The sequence below is a fragment of the Danio aesculapii genome, chromosome 25 (genome assembly GCF_903798145.1).
Source record: "Danio aesculapii chromosome 25, fDanAes4.1, whole genome shotgun sequence".
NCBI lineage: Eukaryota > Metazoa > Chordata > Actinopteri > Cypriniformes > Danionidae > Danio > Danio aesculapii.
This window is the reverse complement of record NC_079459.1, coordinates 12,389,491-12,414,638: the sequence shown is the minus strand read 5'-3', so window position 1 is coordinate 12,414,638 and position 25,148 is coordinate 12,389,491. Positions and strand designations below refer to the sequence as shown.

Genomic DNA, 25,148 nt, shown 5'->3' with positions numbered 1-25,148 from the left:
GAGTTCAGTTATTTAGCAACATATTTTTTTAATAACATTCGCTGATGATTTAACAACATACATTATATGATAGTTATTGTTTTTAGTGAGTACTATTTTTTAGAAAGTGGGGCCAATATCATGATATTTTTTTTTTTCTAAGTAAAAACAAATTACGCAAAATATTTATTTAAAATGTTAATTCCATGTGACTGGTCCTTTCAAAGAAGTCTTAGTCAGAAATGTCTATCTACAGTTGGTATTTACATTCACACCTCAATTGAGAAGCAAATGTAAAGGAATACAAAATCAAACACCATTACCTTCCCTGCCAGGTCTGATGCAACATGTAGGACACGTTAGATATATCCAACCACCACAGGCTTAAAGACATACTGCAACATGTGAAAGCAAACCCTGTGACATCAGCACTTTTTCAGGCTGTGCAAGCGGGTTAATCTTATAGTCATGGACCTCTCCTTGCTCTTCACACACACAAAGGTGAATGCTGACCACACGGGTTGCCGAGTCAGCTGTTTGTCATAGCATATGATTACTTAACATACCGACTCTGATGAAAGCTGCCTTACCGACTACAACAAACCTCAGTCTCTGGCTGATCATAAAATCAATTCAGACCGACACTGCCTGCCTCAATCCCACAGATAAGTCTTTTAAACACTGGCTGCTTTCAAACTCAATTCCTTACTAGTCAAAATACAACTCCTTCCACAGACAAGCTGAGTAGAGAGATTTCCCTTTTTGCTGACCTCCAGCAAGCCCATCGTCTTACATCTTTACATAGGATTTAGGCCAAAGTGCTTGTCTTAGAAATAGTCAGAATAAACAAAATACTGCTCGGGAGGATGCTGTAGGAGGCATAATGTACGGCTCAAGATATCAAATTCTGGATGTTTAATGCTAATTAGAGTGTCCCTAAAACAGGATTCAACAGAAGCTACTGTAACTGTGCTGTGAAATGTATATTTTTTCTCAAACATGCCTGGGCATGCAAAAGTCACTGCTACGATGCTAGGTTTGTGGCAGTGGGCTATAGGGGTATGTTTTTTGTGTGTTGCTATGTGATTACAAGGGTATTTATTTCAAATTATGTCACATGTACTAGACTGTTCAGAGTGCTTATTTAGTTTATTGTACTGCTATTCCTACTGAGTTGTATTTTAGCATCATTGCTATGCAATTCCAAGAACATTATGAGCGTTTGTCTAGTCTGATGTTATGCAGAACATTATTAGCATTTAGATAAAATATTCATACATTTTTATTACATTTGGCTATGTGGTTATTAACAATTTGTCTTGACTACACGCATACCAGTAACTACTTTGGCTGCACAAGATTCGACAAGACAGAAACATTGAATAATATTACAGTAATTCAAAAGCACAGAATGGTGCACTGCACTCCCATCCAAATGGATAGATTTATAATCTAATTAATAAATATTAAACCTGAATATAAAAACTGAATGTCACTAGTGAGAAAACGAGGGAGCATAAAAAATGAACCTCCTCAATTGGCCTCTTTACTTTCTCTTTCTTTTTCTCTCTTTTATGGATAAGCAAACACTGTTGTATGCACTCCGCTGAAGACATCCATTAGCCTATATAATTATTTTTGTTTGTTAAGCACAAAGACTTGTTTCAAAACTATTTCTAAATTCAGTTCTAATTTCCAGCAAATTAATAAATTAATAATAATAACGAAGTGTGGTCAAAAAACTGAGTTATATTCAAACATATGGTCCAAAACCTGACAGGTGGAAAAATCTAAGCTTGTTTTTTATAAAACAAATATAAATATGCATATAATAAATAATACTACTACTAATGATAATAACATTATACAAAAGCAAGTTGTCTTGAATAAACTGAAAAAAGCCCCCAGACATGAAGAAGGCATAAAGGCAGTGGTTTTTATATTTATATAGAAAGTAATAAGTTCACACTTTATTTTGATGGTCCGTTTGTTGAATTTAAGTTGTATTGAAACTAATTCTTATTAGATTATAAGTAGACTGTTAGGTTGGGGTTGCGGTTTGGAATAGGTTTAGTGTAAATTGACATGTACTAGAAAAATTTCTTACAGTCAGTTAAATGTCTGTTGAAGGAGCAGTATCAACAGGTATTAAGCAGACAGTCTACTAATACTTATATAGACCATCAATAAAGTGTTACCAGTAATAATTTTTATAATATTTGAATCCTTTATTTAGTTTTCATTTGTAAAGATATTTACATATTACTGTACATCCTGTGTTCATTAAGCAATGTGTAAGCGTTTAAGGCGCGTAACTAACACGCTCTGCGCTGCTTTCAGCTGGTCTATTGCACAGTCTATTTTAGTTCATCAAAATAACAATGCGCCAACAATGTGCCTAAACAAACCTTTTCTCTAGACCGGAACACCCACAAAGTGTCCACAAAGTGGCACAAATGGATTTGCTTTTTAAACAACATGGCGCAAAATTAAAAAAATTAGGGTTATGCTGGTCTGAAAATAGCAACATGTCATGGCAAACACGTCTTGCGCCTTATTGCGCGGGGTGTATGAGATGGCCCTTTGTTTGCTAGGTTTTGTTTCATTTTTGAAATCTGAGGTAGACGATCTGCTGGTGCTTTTAGTATGGCAGTTAATGTCATGTAAAATGGTATTCAAATTCACATTGGTAATATTAAACACCGAATAAAGCAAATAATCAGCAGCTGATGTTATCATTGTCATGGTATTTTATGCTGTTGTTTATGCTGTTGTTCAGCCATGATGTCGCAGAAATAGAAACCATTACTAGAAATAGAAACTTTGAGTGTCGCCATCTCGCATGGTTAAGACAAAAACTCCTTTTAACAAAATATCTTTTATCACATTGTCACATGTAGTTAGAACAATTTTAACAGATTTGAGTTTGTTGCTATATACTGTAATTTTGGCTAGAAAATCGTTGTGCATTTTCATTTGTACTGAGCAGGTCACAGTGTACTGAGATCTGAGTGATGTTTAGTCTATGCTATGAACATTTTCAATGTTGTGTACATGACATTTACAATCAAAACTCAAATGATAAATTCTGACGAAACACTTACCAATGTAATAAACATTTATGTATTGTTCATTACAAGTAAGCCTGGATGATCAGACATCAGAAAAACATCTATCTATGTGTGCTTGTGTGCGTCTCCGTACATGCATCTGTACGTGAATGCATGTGTGCACGTGTCTGTGTGTGTTAGATTAGTAGTAAAATAAATTGACCTAAATTTTCAACTTAAAGGGTTTTGTGCTTTTGGATTCTAAGGCATTCTGCATATTTTTTATTATGATGCTACTGTGAACTAAATGTTGCATGCATGGACAGTTTGTGAAGTCTAAATGAGGCTGTAGAGTAGCTTAAGTGAATGACACGATAGAGATCCCCTGAAGTGATGCATTCTCACGCCTTGCTACATTCATTAACAGCCAAAACATCAAGGTATCACTGTTCGACTTAATATGATACTATGGCTCTCTTATTCATATTTGCTTGAATTTGGATGCCCAGAGATGTTCTGAAACAGAATCAGCAGTGTATCAACTAATCACATGACTTGAATTGGCTCTTTGATCATTCTAAATAATAAATAACCAGAGGCTGTGCAGTGTTGTGGCATCAGTGTCTATACAGTAGACATATCAATGTCTGTGCATTGGAATGCACTTTGTACAGTGGAAGAAACAGACATATGCCAATGCCATATACGCCTCCTCCAGACACACTGATGCATTTTATGACAAGTTTCCTGCAGAATGCTGCAGAGCTTCCCCTTGTTAAAAAAACTAAGCTTTCTACTTTTCTCAAATGAAATTCTCACTTTTACATGCATCATCTCAAAATTACCTTTTCTTTTTGACAAGTAACCTTTTGATGTTATCTTGGGCAACATCTACACTAATCCGGATGAATTTGAAAACAGCATTTTCCGTCTAAAGTGTCCACACTATCCTTTTTCAATTCTTTCTATCATCAGTGTTGGGGAAAGTTACTTTTGAAAGTAATGCATTACAATATTGAGTTACTCCACCCAAAAAGTAACTAATTGTATTACTTTTATAGAAAGTAATGCTTTATATAGGCAGCACGGTGGCGTAGTGGGTAGCACAATTGCCTCACAGCAAGAAGGTCACCTGGTTCGAGCCCTGGCTGGGTCAGTTGGCGTTTCTGTGCGGAGTTTGCATGTTCTCCCCGTGTTCGCGTGGGTTTCTTCCGAGTGCTCCGGTTTCCCCCACAAGTCCAAAAACATGTGGTATAGGTTAATTGGCTAAGCTAAAATTTGTCTGTAGTGTATGTGTGTAAATGAGAGTGTATGGATGTTTCCCTGTGATGGGTTGCAGCTGGTAGGGCATCCGCTGCGTAAAAACACATGCTGGATAAGTTGGCAGTTCATTCCGCTGTTGCAACCCCAGATTAATAAAAGGACTAAGCCGAAAAGAAAATGATTGAATGAATAATGCTTTATATTACTTTTGAGTTACTTTTGTGTTATTTTCCTTACCTGGCTGAGGTTTGATCTTTTTCACAACTTGTGTTTTTTCACCTTTTTTATAGAGAAGCTTTGCATTTAATAAGCACCTATTTAACCTACACCTTCATTTTCCTTTAAAAAATTTCAGGAAATAGGAAAATATTATATTTGGAGAACTTTCTGAGCCCAGAGCTATACATGCTGTATATATAGATTAATTCAGACGTTTGGCCATAGGAATAATGGACGTGCCCAACTGAGCACCTGGTTTCTCTAAAGGTACAATAAGATGATAAAAAAAATCCCCAAATCAAAGTAAATCTTTGAGCTTTATACATTTAATAAATTTCTTCACATGACCTTAATAAATGTGTAAGTTGTTTCTCAAAGGAGAAAAAATCTTACTATATTACAAAACAGTAGTCGCTTCTACAGTAGACAGTGGCTGAATCTCCTTAACAATAAAAGCAATAACCATTTTTTTATTTAGTTGAATTAATTGTTTTACCTGGAGAATGTGAACTGATGTCAATCATTTGTTGTGATTATAAAAATAACAAAAACACATTATAAAAATGTAAGTCTCCGGCCTGCCATTGTGTCTTTTTCTAATTGTCTGTAGTGATGATGGGCGATTCACGAATGAATCGTTTGTTTTGACCAGATCCTCTAAGTCAGGGATGCCCAATCTCTGTCCTGGAGTGCCGGTGTCCTGCAAAATTTAGTTCCAACCCCAATCAGACACACCTGGGCTAGCTGATCGTGCTTTTACTATGCACTGCCATTTGTAGTTGCTATGGCCACCATAAGCTGTACATACACACCTGCGGCGGTCAAGTTTCAAAATAGTTTAGCTTTTGCCACTGTGTGGATTAATACTGAATGTGTGTCACTGTTTTTACTTATTGTTAAGTATAGAGCATTAGGCTTGTGTTTAAGTCTCTGCTCCTGGACTACCTCAAAATTGTTGACAAGCCGTGCTGGGAATTTCTCTCTGCTGAACGCAGATGACCAATGACAACAGACTGGGTCATTGGACCAATTAGCACAGATTAGCATCGCGCTAGGGAGGGGTTTGGAAACAAATGAATCGCTGAACGAATCATATGGGAACCGTTGGGATAAATAGGTCAAAATAAATGCACATTATAAGACGATGAAAGTGTTTTTGACCTTGCATGCATATCAGACTGTTGTTGGAGACCCCCAAAACCCCAAATATGACCCGTTTTAATGCATAATAGGAGCTCTTTAACATGTCGGATATTCCCCTCTGACTCGATATAAACCAGTATCTTTCATTATGAGTTATTCAGTTACCAGAACAGTACACTGACTCATCTGCTGTGAAAAAAGAGACCTGATGATGATGATGAGTGTCTGTTCCCTCGCAGCACGCTTTTTCATTGAGTGTGCGATTCAACCTGACCAAAGTCATTTTTATTCAGCAATATATTTTTAAAAAAAGCCAATTAAGCGAGGTAAAAAGTAACTAAGTAAGTAAAGTAACATTTTTCTAAAATAAATGCAAATAATATTACTTATTTTTAAAAGTAATTCATTACTTCACTCGTTACTTTAGAAAAGTAATATTATAATGTAACGTGTGTTACTAATAAAGCATTACCCCCAACACTGTCCATCATCTACATTAAAATGGCAAAAAAATTATTTGGTTCAGTACTGCACATGCACACAGATGTAAAACACTTTTACCTGCATCATTTACACCTGCTGCTTATTTACTTTCCCTCTCTTTGAAAGATCGCAAAAAATTACGCAACTATTATCTGTTTCTACCACAAAACTATAGCTCCCAATAATAGTTCCATGTCCTTTGAAGAGAAGCAATATGGAGCAGTCACAATAGACAAAGCTGTCAAAACAGACAACATTCAAAACATCTACTTTACAACGAATAGATGACATGATTGCATCACATGAATAAAATGTGTCATCGTTTCCAAAAGCCTCAGTTTTCACAGCCGACACTGCAACACAAAAACTGCATTTTCAAATGTATCCACTTTGGACAGCATTTTCAAAAAAGTTTTTGTTTGCTAATAACGCGGTGATAACGATAAACGATATGTATTAGTGTGAGCATGATCTTAGCTAATATCCTGCCTTGTTGCGTTGTGTTAGTTCAAAATCATCTGCTGAAGTCCACCGCAGACATAGATACTAATAAATGTTTTTACCTAGGATTTCAGCAGTACCATCAACTTGGGCCTTTTAGCCCAAGTTAATATGGCAGTCAGCTCACATACAGAGGTCTATCAATACAAATCCTGCTAATGAGACATCTATGGTACGGATGCATATCTCAAAAACAACAAGCAATTACATGGACCTTAATTAGAGATTACTTAATTACTGCGCATTGTACTGAAGATACACTGAAACTGTCATGGTTGATGGGTTTGTGTGTTCTTTCTGTATGTTATGTGTCATGCCTTGTGTGTTGTCGTGTGTGAGGGTGTGTTATTTGTTTACCTTTTGTGTGGACGCCTTGCTTTCTATCAGCTGACTCATCAGCTGACTTAATCATCCTCCAGCTGATCCTTGTTTGCTGACTATATATTTTCAGCCTGTGATTACTGCTGGTTATCAGTCCGTTGTTTGTCCTTGTTCTTATCTATTATTCCCCAGATTCCCTCGCTGTCCGTTGATGTCTTCGTGGTGAACTGTGGCTCTCTTTTGTTTTGTACTTTCTTGTCACCAGAATTCCTGTGGTATCCTTTGAGACTTTCTTCCCTTTGTTCATTATTAAAAACTTGCTTTTGGATCCTCTGTCTAAGAATCGTGACAGAACGGACTGATCGAACATGGATCCAGCGAGTATCCCCGGCCTGGTTGAGTTTGTTTCACAAGCCACCACATGCATGGACAGGCAAGATGAACAGATGACCACCACCAGTTGCGCTATCCAAGCATTGGTCACTCAGGTGTCTGAACTCACCGCACAGCTGCAGCATCTTCATACTGCTGGTGTCCAACAGCCTGTTGCAGCAAACATCAGTCCACCTGTTGTGTCCGTATCTGATCAAGCTGCTTGATCTTCCGAGCCTCGCCTCCCACCTCCGGCCTTCTACTCCGGAGAACCAGAGTTGTGTCGTGCCTTTTTAGCGAAGTGCTTGCTGTACTTTTCCTTGCAGCCTTCCTCATTTTCCACAGAGGAGTCAAAAGTGGCGTTCGTCATCACGCTTCTCACCGAGAGAGCAGCGCTATGGGGAACCGCTGTGTGGGAGAAGAAAATCCCATGTTGTTCTTCATTTAAAGCCTTTTCAGAGGAACTCAAGAAGGTTTTCGATCGAGCCGTGGCGGGCAGAGAGGTAGCCCGGCTGCTCACGAAGTTGTAACAGGGGCAGAGCAGTGTTGCTGATTAGTCCATTGAGTTCCGCACCCTGGCTGCAGAAAGTAAGTGGAACGCTCAGGCGCAGTGGGACGTCTTTATTCACAGGTTGGCAGATCGTATAAAGGACGAGATTTTTGCTTTGGATCTTCCTAAAACCCTGGATGGGCTCATTGATCTAGCCATTCACATGGACTCTCGTCTTCAGCTCTGGGAGAGACACACGCGACACACATACGCTCTGGAGAATTCCCCTCTTCCGGCTGCCACTGTATTTCTGGGGTTGGTGGACACGCCCCTCTCGGAACCTGAACCCATGCAGATGGGCCGCTCTAGGCTGTCGCTGGAGGAGAAGCGCAGACGCCGCAGCGAGGGCCTGTGTATGTACTGCGCTGGTGCGGGTCACATCGCAGCTCATTGTCCCGTAAAAGCCAGAGCCCGTCAGTAGGTAAGAGGTTACTGATGGGTGAGGTATCTTTGGACAAATCCTCTCTTGCAGCCACACTTTTGAAGGTTAAGTTGGAGTGGTCATCTGGGAATTTTATGACTAAAGCACTTATTGACTCTGATTTAGTTCAAAGACTTGGACTTCCTGTGATTTCTCTTTCCCAACCCATATCTGTTCATGCTCTCGATGGTTTCTCTCTTCCTTCCATTACTCATTCCACTTGTCCTATAAGATTGATCACCTCTGGTAACCACTCTCAAGTTATTCATTTTTTTTTAACAGAAGCTCCTGTCACTCCAGTGGTCCTTGGGCACCCATGGTTGGTAATGCACAATCCACATATTAATTGGTGGCAGGAATCAATAATCTCTTGGAGTGAGAGCTGTCATGCTACGTGTCTGTTGTCTGCCTGTTTTTCTGTGTCTCTTTCTGTTTTTCAGGAAGAACACATGGATCTGTCAAACATGCCCAGTGAGTACCTCGACCTGAAGAGAGTGTTCAGTAAGTGTCAAGCTGCTTCTCTTCCTCCACATCGTCCCTATGACTGTGCTATAGAGTTATTGCCAGGTGCGTCTCCGCCTAAAGGCAAACTTTATTCGCTCTCCGCTCCAGAGAGGGAGGCCATGGAGAAATATATTTCTGATTCTCTAGCAGCTAAGATCATCCGTCCTTCTTCATCACCAGCAGGGGCGAGGGTTTTTTTGTGAAAAAGAAAGATGGCTCCCTCCGTCTTTGTATAGACTACCGAGGGCTGAACGCTATCACGGTGAAGAATACATATCCTTTGCCGCTGATGTCTTCTGCCTTTGAACGTCTGCAGGGGGCGTCCTTTTTTACAAAATTAGATCTCCGCAACGCTTACCATTTGGTCCGTATTTGAGAGGGCGATGAATGGAAGACTGCTTTTAATACCCCCAGGGGGCACTTTGAGTATTACGTGCTTCTTTTCGGTCTGTCCAACGCCCCTGCAGTCTTCCAAGCACTCGTTAATGATGTGTTGAGAGATATGCTAGATCAGTTCATTTATGTTTACCTGGATGACATACTGATATTTTCCCATTCTCTCCAGGAACATATTCAACACGTCAGGCGAGTGCTTCAGAGGCTGCTAGAGAATGGGCTTTATGTCAAGGCGGAGAAATGCGTATTTCATGCACAGTCTGCTCCTTTTCTGGGACATATCGTGTCGGTCGAGGGGATGCGCATGGATCCAGAGAAAGTTCAGGCTGTGGTAAATTGGCCAACCCCAGACTCCCGCAAGGCCCTGCAGAGGTTTCTTGGTTTTGCCAATTTTTACCGGCATTTTATTCGCAACTTCAGCCAGCTCGCCGCGCCTCTGACTGCCTTAACCTCCACCAAGACTCCGTTCAGGTAGTCCAATGCAGCACAAGTTGCGTTCGACCGACTGAAAAGCTGCTTTGTTTCAGCCCCCATTCTCATTGCCCCTGATCCATCACGGCAGTTCGTGGTGGAGGTTGACGCATCAGAGGTGGGGGTCGGTGCTATCCTGTCCCAGCGCTCTTCCTCGGACAGCAAGGTGCTTCCCTGCGCGTATTTTTCACATCGTCTAAACAATGCAGAACGAAATTATGATATTGGTAATAGAGAGCTGCTGGCTGTCAAGCTTGCGTTGGAAGAGTGGCGTCATTGGCTAGAGGGTTCGGGGGTTTCCTTTATCGTTTGGACCGATCATAAAAATCTGGAGTATATCCAATCCGCCAAAAGATTGAACTCTAGGCAGGCAAGGTGGGCATTATTTTTCGGACGTTTCGATTTTTCCATCTCGTACCGACCAGGTTCTAAGAATGTTAAGCCTGACGCACTGTCTCGAATTTTTGATCACTCCGAGCATGCATCACCTCCTGAATCCATCGTGTCACGCAGACTTTTTTATCTCTGCTGTCACCTGGGAGATCGAGTCGAGGGTCCGCATGGCCTTAGAAGGGGTAACGCCTCCGCCTGGATGCCCACCGAGTCATTTATTTGTGTCAGAGGAATTACGGTCTGATGTCATCCGTTGGGGTCACTCTTCCAAGTTGGCCTGTCATCCGGGGGTGAGTTGCACCTTGTCTCTAATTAAACAACGATTCTGGTGGCCAGTTATGGCTCGTGACATAAGGGATTTTGTGTTGGCTTGCTCAGTTTGCGCTGTTTCTAAGACTTCCAATCGTCCTCCCACTGGACTCCTTCAGCCGCTGTCAGTGTCGTCGAGACCCTGGTCCCATATTGCGCTAGATTTTGTCACAGGTCTTCCACCCTCCAACGGGAATACGGTGATTTTGACCGTAGTGGACCGGTTTTCGAAAGCCACTCACTTCATCCCTCTGCCCAAATTATCATCAGCCAGAGAGACAGCGGCTGCTGTCATTGATCATGTCTTTTGTATCAATGGCCTCCCGCCAGATGTGGTTTCTGACAGGGGGCCTCAGTTCATCTCTAAATTTTGGAGAGAGTTTTGTCATTTAGTGGGGGCGACAGTTAGTCTTTCTTCTGGTTTCCACCCTCAGAGTAACGGTCAGACAGAGAGAGCCAACCAGGATCTTGAACGTATGTTACGATGTTTAGTGTCTCAGAATCCATCCTCCTGGAGCCAGCAGCTCTCATGGGTGGAGTATGCACATAACTCTTTACCAGTGTCTGCCACGGGCCTCTCTCCATTTGAATGTAGTCTAGGGTATACAGCCACCTGCATTTCCCAGTCTGGAATCTGAAGTCGCGGTTCCCTCCGCCCACGCTTTTGTCCAGAGGTGTAAACGCACTTGGAACAGGGCCAGACAGACCCTCCTTCAAGTGGGTTCGTGCACCAAGGCTAAAGCCGATCGCCACCGGTCTAAGCCTCCCGTTTAAGTCGTCGGTCAAAAAGTGTGGCTTTCATCTAGAAATATCCCTCTCCGCACCGTATGTAATAAACTTGCACCCAAATTCATTGGCCCGTTTCTGTGGCAGTCCTGTGGCAGTCCGCCTCAAACTTCCTCCAGCGTACAGGAGAATTCATCCCATATTTCATGTTTCTAAATTGAAGGCCATTTTTCATACGGCCATAAATCCGCCTACTCCGGTCCCCCCCCCCCGCCGCGTCTCGTAGATGGGAAGACGGCTTATTCGGTTAAGCATATTCTGGACTCTAGACGGAGGGTACGAGGATTCCAGTACTTGGTGGACTGCGAAGGTTACGGTCCAGAGGAGAGGAGTTGGGTACCTTCAAGGGACATATTGGATCATTCTCTCATCGATGATTACAATCGCCAGGTAAGCTCTTCTGGAAGCGCCAGGAGGCGCTCTTAGAAGAGGGGGTACTGTCACGGTTGATGGGTTTGTGTGTTCTTTCTGTATGTTGTGTCATGCCTTGTGTGTTGTCGTGTGCGAGGGTGTGTTATTTGTTTACCTTTTGTGTGGACACCTTGCTTTCTATCAGCTGACTCATCAGCTGACTTAATCATCCTCCAGCTGATCCTTGTTTGCTGACTATATATTTTCAACCTGTGATTACTGCTGGTTATCAGTCCGTTGTTTGTCCTTGTTCTTGTCTATTGTTCCCCAGATTCCCTCGCTGTCCGTTGATGTCTTCGTGGTGACATGTGGCTCTCTTTTGTTTTGTACTTTCTTGTCACCAGAATTCCTGTGGTATCCTTTGAGACTTTCTACCCTTTGTTCATTACTAAAAACTTGCTTTTGGATCCTCTGTCTAAGAATCGTGACAGAAACAGCTTGGATAGTTGATTTAGTTTATTTTTTGACATGGTTCTCAGTGGTTGTTGCCCACAAGTAGTTGCTAAGATGTTTTGGATGGTTGTAATGGAGTCACTATAGCGTTCTCTTTATTAAAGATGGTAAGTTATATACTGATATGCTGATAATTAAAACAAAATTCTATCCTAAGTTTGTTCATTAATTAATTAATTAATTAATTAATTAATTAATTCATTAATTCATTAATTCATTAATTCATTAATTCATTAATTCATTTTTAAACGCTTTTCCAGAGAACCCCAGACATCCCTTTCCCCAGACACTTCCTCCAGCACTTCCAGGGGATCCTGGGATCCTGGGCTTTCCGAGGCCAGCCGAGAGACCTAGTCCCTCCAGCATGCCTGGAAAACCTCCTTAGATAGGCGTCCAGGTGGTATCCAAAGGAGATGCCCGGGCCATCTCAGCTGACTCCGAGCTCCTCATGGGTGAAAGAGCTCCTCACCCTTTTATTTATTTATTTCGGGCGCTTGTATCCAAGATCTTGTCCTTTCGGTCATGACCCAAAGCTAATGACCATATTGAGAGTAGGATCGTAGATTGACCGGTAAATTGAGAGCTTTGCCTTTCGGCTCAGCTCCTTCTTTACCACAATGGACCAGTACATCTACCACATTACTGCTGCCGCTGCTCCAATCCGCCTGTTCCATCCTTTCCTAACTCGTGAACAAAAGCCCAAGATACTTGAACTCCTCCACCTGGGGTAAGGACTTTCCTCCAACCTGGAGATGGCAAACTACCTTTTTCCAGTGGAGCACCATGGTCTCAGACTTGGAGGTGCTGATTCTCATCCCAGCCACGTCACACTCGACAGCAAACTGCCCCAGAGCATGCTGAAAGTCCATGTTCGATGAAGCCAACAGAACAACATCGTCTGCAAATAACAGAGATGAGATCCTGTGGTCCCTGAACCAGACCACCTCCAGCCCAAGGCTGCGCTTTAAAATTCTGTCCATAAAAATTAAGAACAGAATTAGTGACAAAGGGCAGCCTTCCCACTTATTGCCGGCAATGAAAACCAAACTCCTACTCTGTTCATATGGGACGAGACAGCCCTTAACAGAGCGCCTCTGAACCCATACTCCCAGAACACCTTCCACAGAATGCCACAAGGGACACGGCCGAATGTCTTCCCCAAATCCTCAAAACACATGTGGACTGGTAGGGCATACTCCCATGAACCCCCAAGCACCCTGGTGAGGGTATAGAGCTGGTTCGATGTACCACGGCCTGGACGAAAATCGCATTGTTTCTCCTGAATCTTAGGTTCAACCATCCAAATTTTTTATCATTAAATACTGTATCATTAAATATATTTAATGATACAATGATAAAATGTAAAATATTTTGCTCCACCTACAACTTTACAAGTTAAATCCAATGCTAATGAAACTCTCATGTTGTTTTGCAGTATTTGAATACTTGGGAAATTATTTAATGGTGTATTTGTGTATCTTCAGGTGTCTTCTGTGCTTCTATTTGAATTGTCATTTTCTCAGCCTCAGCCCTGCACAGCTTCTGACAGCTGGGATCTCTCAGTGTCTTTTTTTTATTTTTTATTTGACACAACAACCATCTTTTTGTCATAACTTAATAGCTCTCCCTCTTCATACTTTTTTAAGTAATAGACGATCGTAATCAGCATTTCTGCCAGCATGCTGTTGACAGAGGCATCCATCTGCAGTGAAGTGTACTCTGAGCATCTCCTTACAGATCATTCAGAAAGTGAGAGCGAGAGAGCAAGAGGGAGAGAGATGTGCTGCATCCACAGCTATGTAATTATTCTCATTATGTCAAATCACTGTGCCAGAACAATAACTGTGCTTTCATGAAAGCGCCCCAAATGTTCATCTGCTGTATGTGGCTATGCAAGAGGTACATACAGGAGAGTTGAGAATTAAGTGACAAGGGAAGACAAAAGCAGACCTATCACCATGATAAACCTGGGGCAAACAATTACTTAATTTAAGATCAACTCAGGAATTTGCTTATGCCATAGGGCATATATACTAACTGCTGTGTTACAGAGTTAAAGATATTTATTTTGCAAGGCAACATGCGTGTGTGGGATGACATCAGTAAGACATTGTTTATTTAAACCCCCATTCAGATTACACAATTTCTTTATTAGCATGTATTAGCACTGGGAAACACTCCTGCATTCACAAACACACACTATGGCCAATTTAGCGTATTCAATTCCCCTGTACCTAATGTCTTTGGACTGTGGGGGAAACCAGAGCATCTGGAGGAAACCCATACGAACACGGCTTCCGGGTACAAGCACCCCATCAAACTGGGGAGACTATGGGGAGACTTATCAAATGGTAATAATTAACGTTTACAAAGCGATGTAATACTTTCGAAAAATCATATATATATTTATATATATATATATATATATATATATATATATATATATATATATATATATATATATATATATATATATATATATGTGTATATATATATATATATATATATATATATATATATATATATATATATATGTGTATATATATATATATATATATATATATATATATATATGTGTATATATATATATATATATATATATATATATATATGTGTATATATATATATATATATATATATATATATATATATATATATATATATATATATATATAATATATATATATATATATATATATATATATATATATATATATATATATATATATATATATATATATATATATATGATTTTTCGAAAGTATTACATCGCTTTAAGAGAAATTCTTAAGCCTGGCTCACATTGTGCCATTTTTAATAATCCTATACGATGGTAACTTGTCAGGCTGTTCAAATCGGATCCCCATGTCACGCCGTAAGATCTCAGTTGTCATAATTTTAGACTGAATGACAATGAAGACGAGCCAAACACGGGTTGTTTCTCAATCTCAATCTCAATATGCATTCTTAAGCAATCTTGCTTCCTCATGTTCTCGGGTAATGTCATCATCAACCAGCAAAGTTCAGTTTCAAAACTCAAGGCCGCAAAAATGGAGGACGCATGAAAGACCTGGATGTGTTCTTGATAGCGAGGATGCATCAAATGTAGACTTGAGCACAGCTCTTGCTTTAGAAGTCCTAGAAATAATTCCGGTTAAAAAAGTTCTGAAAGAGGATTTATGTACTTCAGAAGCTTACCTAAACAAGACGGTAAAAGTCTTAATGAAGGCATGAACACATTAAGAGTGTTTAATTGCTGAAATTCATTTTAAAATCTGTTTTATTTGCATTGTGCAAAGTATTTTGTAAGACTTCTGTGCATGTTACTAAATATATATTAATAAATATATATGGGGGGACAATAAATCGTACGAATGATGTAATTTTTAAATAATTTTCTAATAATATGTGTAAAGGCCATGTGACCATCTGGAAGAACGAAGCTTTCCATTACTCACATGATGTATTTTTGAGTTGGTTCTTCCTAGGTAAGAATGCAATTCCATTCTTTGCATTATAGTAATTGAGATGCAGCCACAGCCATGGAAGAAAACTCACCTGGAGTGTCACGTCATCCATTCATGACACATTCAGTCACCTGCATTCTAAAATGACAGCTCACAGCAAACAGAAAAATCTGTAGTGGTAATTTTGTTTACAGTGTGCCTCAATAATCAAAACCAGAATTTTTTTTTTTTCACATTTCCCTGTGCTAGTTTGAAGCTGTTGCATAGATTGCATTGATTAAATCAGATTCAGCGCTTCTATTGGTTTTTGGTTTGATGCTCATCACAGCCGAAGTCACACTGTAGGAAAATATCTGAAATCTTCTCACACTGCCAGAAATTCATCACAAGGAAAATTTGATCACAACCGTCATTAAGCGGCTGTTTAGATGTGAAACCACTGATTAAATATCACAGATATTAGCCTAGGATTACAGAAATCTATTTAGGATTTCCCTAATTTATCATAGACAACCAAAAATTGAGTAGGGCTTTCTACTCAACCCAAAAAAACAGTAATGTAAGATTCTCATACCAGTGCATTTCTTAGGGCTTCCTGGTCGCTTGCCGTGCATCCCCAACTTGCATCCAAAATTCTCTTCCCAGAACTCTGCAAACCAGACGTTGCGTCGGTTGTTTGACAAGGAACGGCTTTTGAAATATCTGTCAAAGGCTGAAAATATGTAAAATGTATGAAAAACAGTAGAACTGCAAGAAAGACATTCAATCAGAATTTGTCCACCAAATTTATGTTTACCTTCTATGGATGCCCTTTTTGGAAGGATGGTGATTGCACCTTCTGCCACGCTTTCCTGCTGGACGACAGGTGATATCTTCGATCCCCAGCTGTCTGATCCTACCCACAGGAAATGACCTGTTTGGTTGTTACGTTTTGCAGCATCCAAGACACGTCTAAAAGAAGAGCAAGCATAATCCATATGTAAACCATGATAGTGAGGATAAAACTCAGGAACCTGCAAATTTATTATAGTTTTGCATTTTTATATTTGTTTTTATTTGAATACTAATTTTAGATTTGCTATAAATTTCATTTTAGTTTTAGCTTGTTTCACTAATATTTTGTTGTTTCATTTTTATGTTGTGGACACATTTCTTTTATATATTGAGATTCAGGTTTGGTTTTATTAAGTTTAGGAGATTCATTCATTCTTTCATTTATTTATTTTCTTTTTGGCTTAGACCCATTATTAATCTGGGGTCGCCACTACGGAATGAACCGCCAACTTATCCAGCATATGTTTTACGCAGCGGATGCCCTGCCAGCTGCAACCCATCACTGGGAAACATCCTTCACACTTATTCACACATACACTACGGACAATTTTAGCTTACCCAATTCACCTATACCACATTTTTGGAATTGTGGGGGAAACTGGAGAACCTGGAGGAAACCCATGTGAGCATGGGGGGAACATGCAAACTCCACACAGAAATGCCAACTGACCCAGCCGAGGCTTGAACCAGAAACCTTCTTGCTGTAAGCCAACAGCGCTACCCACTGTGCCACTGCGTCGCCACACACTGAAAAAAGTGTTGCATGCAAAACTGTTGCAAACAATTTATTTGTGTTGAATTTAAACAAACTAATTAAATTTAATAATGTTCAACTTAATTTGTTTGTTTAAATTCAGCCCAAATAAATTGTTTACAACCACTCAACGTAAAAAAAAAGAGTAAATCCAAGGAATCATTTTTGAATAATTTTTTTTCAGTGCAGATTAGGAGATTTTTTTGCTAATTATTGTTTTTTTTTTTACTAGTTTTTCAGTAACTGTTCTTAGTTTCATTTAGTTTTAGTTTTTAGTTTGTCATTCATTTAAAAAAAAAAAAATTCTATTCAAAATCAAAAAAAAAGTTTTTAGTTTTGTTTTTGGTCTAGTCTTAGTTTATTTTTTGTTTACTGAAATAACCCAAGGAACCTGAATCTGATTCTTTTCAACTCATTGGGCTCTATTTCAACGATCTAGGTGCAAAGTCTAAAGCACATGGCGCAAAAGCATTATAGGCATGTCCGAATCTACTTTTGCTATTTTAAGGATGGAAAAATACGCTCTGCACCGCTGCACATGGTCTAACAGGGTTGTGCTTATTCTTTTAATTAAGTTAAAGGTGTGTTTTGAGCATAACCTGCATTAAACCAATCAGAGTCTCATATTCCATTCCCTTTAAGAATCAGTTGCTTTGCGGCATGGTAGCGTTTGCCATTTACATGGCAGACTTTATAAAAGTTGAAAAACTGAATGCTTCACTAGTAAGAAAACAGTTAAGCAGACCATTTGTGCCTACATATTTAATTTTGTTTGTTAACCACAAAGATTTGTTTCAAAACTATTTATAAATTTATAAATTCAGTTCTAATTTTCAGTAAATAAATAAATATACAATAATAACGAAGTGTGGTCAAAAATTTATATCCAAACACACATTTTATTCATATGCCCCATATGGTGATGCATATATCTCCAAAACCTGACAGATAGACAAATCTAAATTTGTTTTTATTAAAACAAATATAGTATGTATATGATAAATGCAATTTGTCATGAATAACCTGAAAAAAATGCCCCCAACACGAAGAAGGCATGAACGTCAAACATGTCTTTGGTGTGTGTATAATAGGGCCCATTAAGTCAACAATTGTCTATTAGGACATTTAGAACTGACAAGTAATGGGCAAGTTTCCAAAGGACATCAAGTATAGAAGGCTAGTGGCTCGTTATTTGGTCCTGTGCTACAGGTACAAATAATTTCATGGCAAAAATTACTGAAAAGTGGATTATGTTAAAATGAATTCTCCAGGCCTTAGGTGGCACATTATAGAAAAATTGCTGACTTTACCTGCTCTTGAGGTTCCCTCTATATAAATACTTACAGCTCAGCTGCATCATCTTCAATTTAATTCTTCGAAAGTCCCAGTTAAATACTATCTGTGGTTTGTCCAAAACTGGCAGCTTTATAACAACAACTTGACTTTAAACCCTATAAGGTAATATTGAATTTCTTATGGCTTCTAATGCTTTTCCCATAAATATATTTACTTCCAGACCACCTAAATGCAAATCGACTTTATAAAGTTGCCACACTTCTGAAAGTTTTCATACATTCAAAATATTCACTCCCGTTTGGGGATGGTAAGAATTCGTATGCTCACCAAGGCTGTATTTATTTGTTCAAAGATACAACAAAAAGTAATATTGAGAAATATTATTAAAATGTATGCAAATAACTGTTTTATATTTTTGAATATATATTTATTCTTGAAATTGCAAAACAAAACTCATTACTTTAATCTTCACTGTCATGTTTTAAAAATAATTGTAATTCTAAATTGGTGCAGAAGAAACCTTTTACTTTTTGAATGTTTTATTCATTTCTGTTTAAAATAAATTTATTTGTGATCTGCCAAGTGATGAAAAGAAAAACAATAGCTATTCAAACTTCAAATCAATAGGGCTCATACCGAGCATCAGAGCAAATCACATCTGCCTGCAAGATGGGCTAGTTGCACTAAATGTAAACAGACATTGCAGATTTGAAAAGGAGCCACAGAAATAACACACCACATGTACACAAAATAAATCAGTAAATTCATATTTTTAAAAACTTTTTTAGAATATTATAAGCATGATTAAACATTATCATCCATAAAATATACATCCATAAACAGGAGAAAACAAAAACTTCGTTGATAAAGACACCTGATGTCATCTTCATTTGCAAACATGACGACAGCACGAGCATTTGGTGTCTCTAGTAGCCGCAGGATGATTTTGTCAAACTCTCCTGGTCGGGGCTCTCTGGGGATCTTCAGAGACTGAGCAATACACACACCACCTGAGAGAAAGAAAATGAGCAAGTGACAGGAGTGAGAAAGAATGGTAGAGAGGACGAGTATGTAGAATGAATGGTAGAGAATGGGGAAAGGAAATGGAAAGGTAGGAGATTTAATGGGAGGAAACAAATTAAACAGATATGAGATGTAAGAAAAGGGAAGGGAAAGGCGAAAGGGAAATCGGATATGATGATGTGGAATGAAAGGAAGGAAAGAGATGCAAGTAAATGAATGGGAAGGATTGGATTAAAGGAAATGCAGAGACATAAAGAAAAAAGAAAAGAATTGTGTTAGAGAAAAAGAAAGAAGGGAGGTGACAAAACAAAAGACAACAGAAAAAAAAATAAATCAGATAAGAGGATATGAAAAACAAACAGACGAAAGGAAGAATGAGGGAAATGGAAAACAATGTTAAAAAAGGAAAAAGAATGAGGCATTGGATAAGAAAAAAACAAAGGCAGGAGGTGAAAGAAAAGGTGAAAATGGAGACAAAAGAACGATGAATAGGGAAAAGGAGGAGGGCAGAAAAGAAGATAATAGGATAGTGTGATTGAAATTGAGTATGAAAAGCAGATGAGAGCAAGAAAGAGAGAAAGAGAGAAAAAGACAGGACGTGAGAAGGTCAGAAAGCTCGGAAGTGAAAGCAGCAACGGAAACTTATTCCATTATAAAATTGACAGGGACACACATAGATTAGATATAGAGCGACCAGAAAACAACCAACAGATTCAGTGTTTCTCTCAGCGGAGTGAGGAAAGCATGTTTAGATTCAAATGATATCTGATAGTGTCACCTTGCCCAAGGTGCCTGTGGGAACACAAGGTGATGTCAAACGTGTCCCAGCTTATTTACTCAAGCTAATGCGATTCACACAGCACTCGATTCCACGCTTAAAAACCTATAGCCATGCTGTCGTTTCTGCTTAAACATACACAATTGCAATATGATTTCTGAGTTCAAAGACAGTTGCGGCACGTCATGTTGTCAAGATCTGATCAATCCCTCAATACATTTCAGACACTCTAACAGCCACACTAATAGAAGATTCGTGCTTGTTGTCTTTCACTCTGAAGCAAACTATTTTCTCTCCAGGTCAATTTATTTTCTCACTTGCAACATCATGTTGTCAGGAAATTTACAGAAAGGAGCATTGATATGCAAACAGGCCACTGCATGGCATAAAATGTGACTATAATAACCCTCCATCTTGTCTCTAAGCCCTCCATTACAGCATTAGCACTTCACAGCTCGAGTTAAACACTACAGTACTCCTCCAAATGCATAGTCTCCGTACTACAGTCCATTTAATGAACAGCTGTGGTGGCCCCATCCCAAAAACAGCTCAGGAAGCCATCATACTGCAAAATTTACCCGAAGGCACCCAGTTATTATGCCCAGTGATTATGGGTGTCGTTTCAAGTATTAGCAGCATCATAATGCTTTCCTTAAGGGTGGCTGCTTTCCTTTGTTTTCAATTCGGTCATCATTGTTTAACTGAGATGCTGAGATGTCTAAAACGGTTGTCCTTATTCTCTTAAAGAGTTATGGGAGTGTTTTGGGTGTAACCCAAACTGTTTGGACAGAACTGTTTGTAGGTATAGTGTGTCCCCAGTCACATTGGGCTGATATAAAGACAATAGGTTTCTTTATTAAATGTCCTGATGTTAAAATAGGATCCAAATCCCTCCCATTTTGAGGCCAACTGCAATGTGACATAGGAGTGCGGTTTCCCTGCCTACCAAATTGATTGACAGCCACATTTTAACATGTCTCCATAGTAACACGTATAATCATATCAACAAGAGAGGACATGCGCAAAGCAACCGGGATTCAGCTCACTGTGATCATCAATAATTATCAAATGTGATCAAGAATGAGTTTTACAACACGTGTTTAAAACAGTGCACGTTGGTAATGAATTACAGTGATTTTACCATCTTTATTTATCACCACAACTGCATGTTATAAAATAAATTAGAAAAGAAGATGCTTCAATCCCGGATCGTGGACGTTAAATCAGGTTAATTTTGGATATTAACATAACGGATATCCAGCAGTATATATTAACATGTATCCTGTCACATTTGCCATGCAAAATCAGATGTGTGCGTGCATGAACTTTGTAACGACATTGTGTGTGACTCGTCGAAAAACTTGAATTAACTCCACAACAAATACATCAAATAATCATTGGTAAAGTTCTTACTGTAGTATTTCTCACGAACGTTACATGAGATCTGCTTTCTTCATGTCTGTCTGTTATCTGATGCAGCCGAGGTGGAGATTAAGGCACACTCTGACAGGCACATGCACTCTCAGAAATAAAGGTACACGAGCTGTCACTGGGGTTGTACCTTTTCAAAAGATACAAATTTGTACCTTAAAGGTCCATTTTAATACCTCAGTGGTACATATTAGTACCTAAAAAGTACAAAAGTATTCCTCTTAAAATTTTTAGGTACTAATGTATACTTTTGTGGTACCAATATGAACCCTTTAAGTACAAATGTGTACCTTTTGAAAAGCTACCACCCCAGTGACAGCTCGTATACCAGGGGTCACCAATCTTGGTCCTGGAGGGCCAGTGTCCCTGCGGGGTTTAGCTCCAACTTGCCTCATCACACCTCCCTGGATGTTTCAAGTATACCTAGTAAGTCCTTGATTAGCTTGTTCAGGTGTGTTTGATTAGGGTTGGAGCTAAAATCTGCAGGACACCGGCCCTCCAGGAACAAGTTTGGTGACCCCTGTCGTATACCTTTATTTCTGAGAATGTGGGGAAGGTGAGTGGGGAGAACTAGCATTAAAGGCACAGGCCACATAAACAGCTACATAGTGTTTAAAGCAGACAATTCCAACATTCTAAAAGGTATAATAAATAATCTGATAAGTTTTTTTGAGCTGAAACCTTACAGACACATTCTGGAGACACAAAAGTCTTATCTTAAATCTTGAAAAATCTTTGCCATTGTGTAAATACAGTCAGTCAGTGTAGCCGTATCAGTTGGAGCCTGCATCAGACAGAAAATAAAGAGGACACAGCTGAATCTCATGCCTGCTCTCTAAAATAAAATCTGACGAGTGTCTTCATATATATTTGGGTTAAAAACATGGGTAAATAATATGAAACATTCACATATCTTGTATTTTTTATTTTTTTTTTTGCTATTACATTACAGTGCCTCTGGCAATGCCCCTTTGCTGCGCAAGGTGTTTGGGCGTAACCTGAAGGGTTTATGACATCATTAACCCAGATGTATTTTTTTTTGTAGTCCCCAAACTTTGTTCGGTGTAGGCTTTGCTAAGCTAAGTCTTTAAAAGCATTTGCATTGAATTTTGAGCATCTTACATTCAGAGATGATATGTTCATACAGTTTTAAAGAACAGAGTTCAGAGTTTAAAGAATGGTTCATACAGTTTTAAAGAAGATGTGCTGTCCAGATCTCGAAGCACTGTTTATTAACTGTAAGCCTTTTTACTCCCCGCGCAAGTTCTGCTCGTTCATCCTCGTTCATCCTCGTCAGTGTTAACATTCCTCCACTCGCGCACGCAAGCCTGGCGATACAGAAACTAGCTGATCAGATCACGGTGTTAGAGCAACAACACCGTTGTTCTCGGGGATTTTAACAAAGCAAAACTGTCCCGTGAACTGCCAAAATATAGACAGCATGTTACATGTCCCACAAGAGACAGAAATATACTGGATCACTGTTATACTACAATAAAGGATGCATACCGCTCCGTCCAACGAGCAGCTTTGGGACACTCTGACCATTGTTTGATTCATCTCATTCCAACCTACAGGCAGAAACTGAAAACAGCCAAACCTGTATTAAGATCTGTGAAAAGATGGACTAACGAAACAGAGCGGGATCTACAAGCCTGTTTTGACCTCACTGACTGGAGTGTTTTTGAAGCTGCTGCAAACGATCTGGATGAGCTCACAGAGACTGTAACATCTTATATCAGTTTCTGTGAAGACGTGTGCATTCCTACCAGGACTCAACTCGCATACAAGAATGACAAACCATGGTTCACTGTAAAACTCAGACAGCTACGTCAGGCCAAGGAGGTTGCTTACAGGAATGGGGATAGGGCCTTGTATAAGCAGGCCAAATACACACTGGAAAAGGAGATCAGAGTCGCAAAAAGGAACTATTCTGAGAAACTAAGGAGTCAGTTCTCTTCCAGCAACTCAGCATCTGTGTGGAAAAGTCTAAAAAACATCACAAACTACAAGACACCATCCCCCAGCACTGTAGACAATGAACGACTTGCAAATGACCTGAATGAGTTTTACTGCCGGTTGAGAAAACCCCCCACACCCACTCTGAACTGCTCTTCACGCCACCATTAACACCTCCACCACCCCCCGCCTACCCCATACCTGCACTTCAGTTCAGTGAAGAGGAGGTGTGCCAGGTCTTCCGGAAACAGAAGAGGAAAAAAGCACCAGGCCCAGATTTTATAACACCAGCCTGTTTAAAATCCTGTGCTGACCAACTGGCCCCCATCTTCACCCTGATCTTCAACAGATCACTGGAGCTGTGTGAAGTGCCCTCCTGCCTCAAATGCTCCACCATCATCCCCATCCCAAAGAAACCCAAACTTACAGGACTAAATGACTACAGACCGGTGGCGCTAACATCTGTGGTCATGAAGTCTTTTGAAAAACTGGTGCTGGCCCACCTGAAGGACATCACTGAACCCTCACTGGACTCTCTTCAGTTTGCCTACAGAGCAAACAGGTCTGTGGATGATGCAGTAAATATGGGACTGCGTTATGTTCTGCAACACCTAGACAGACCAGGGACTTATGTGAGGCTCTTGTTTGTTGACTTCAGCTCAGCGTTTAACACTATCATCCCAAAACTTCTTCTGCCCAAATTAACTCAGCTCTCTGTGCCCACCTCTGTCTGTCAGTGGATCAACAGCTTCCTAACAGACAGGCAGCAGCTGGTGAAGCTAGGAAAATTCTCATCTAGAATCTGCACAATCAGCACTGGCGCCCCCCAGGGGTGTGTCCTCTCCCCACTGCTCTTCTCCCTATACACAAATGACTGCACTTCAAAAGACTCCTCTGTGAAGCTCTAGAAGTTTGCAAACGACACCACACTTATCGCCTCATTCAGGACGGTGACGAGTCTGCTTACAGACAGGAGGTTCAGGAGTTGGCTGTCTGGTGGGGTCACAACAACCTGGAGCACAACACGCTCAAAACAGTGGAGATGATAGTGGACTTCAGGAGAAACCCCCCTGCTCTCCCCACACTGAGCATCATGGACAGCATTGTGGCAGCAGTGGAGTCATTCAGGTTCCTGGGCACCACCATCTCTCAGGACCTGAAGTGGGACACTCAGATTGACTCCATTGTCAAAAAAGCTCAACAGAGGCAGTACTTTCTTCGTCAGCTGAGGAAGTTTAACCTCCCAAAGGAGCTGGTGAAACAGTTCTACACCTCCATCATTGAATCATCTGTCATCAGTCATCTGCACGACCTCCAAAGACTACGTCGAATAGTTCGGACTGCTGAGCGAATCACTGGTACAACCCTTCCTACTCCCCAAGAACTGTACTTATCCAGAACGAGCAGGAGGACTGCCAAAATCACTCTGGAACCCTCACACCCAGCACACTGCCTCTTTGAACTTTTACCTTCTGGTCGACGCTACAGAGCACTGCGCACCAGAACAGCCCGACACAGAAACAGTTTCTTCCCTCAGGCAATCCATCTCATGAACACTTGATGATAATAATTGTGGAACCA

General features: G+C 39.9%; 1 protein-coding gene across 1 annotated transcript in view; it reads right to left on the bottom strand.

Moving 5' to 3' along the window:
* Nucleotides 1-25,148, bottom strand: part of grm8b (glutamate receptor, metabotropic 8b) — a 346,404-nt gene that overhangs the window by 87,087 nt on the left and 234,169 nt on the right. Inside the window, exons 4-6 of the mRNA XM_056452403.1 lie at nt 19,251-19,386; nt 16,289-16,443; nt 16,067-16,204 (exon numbers count right to left, since the gene is read on the bottom strand). Of these exons, the coding sequence (XP_056308378.1) occupies nt 16,067-16,204; nt 16,289-16,443; nt 19,251-19,386 (429 nt within the window). The remainder of the gene's footprint in view (nt 1-16,066; nt 16,205-16,288; nt 16,444-19,250; nt 19,387-25,148) is intronic.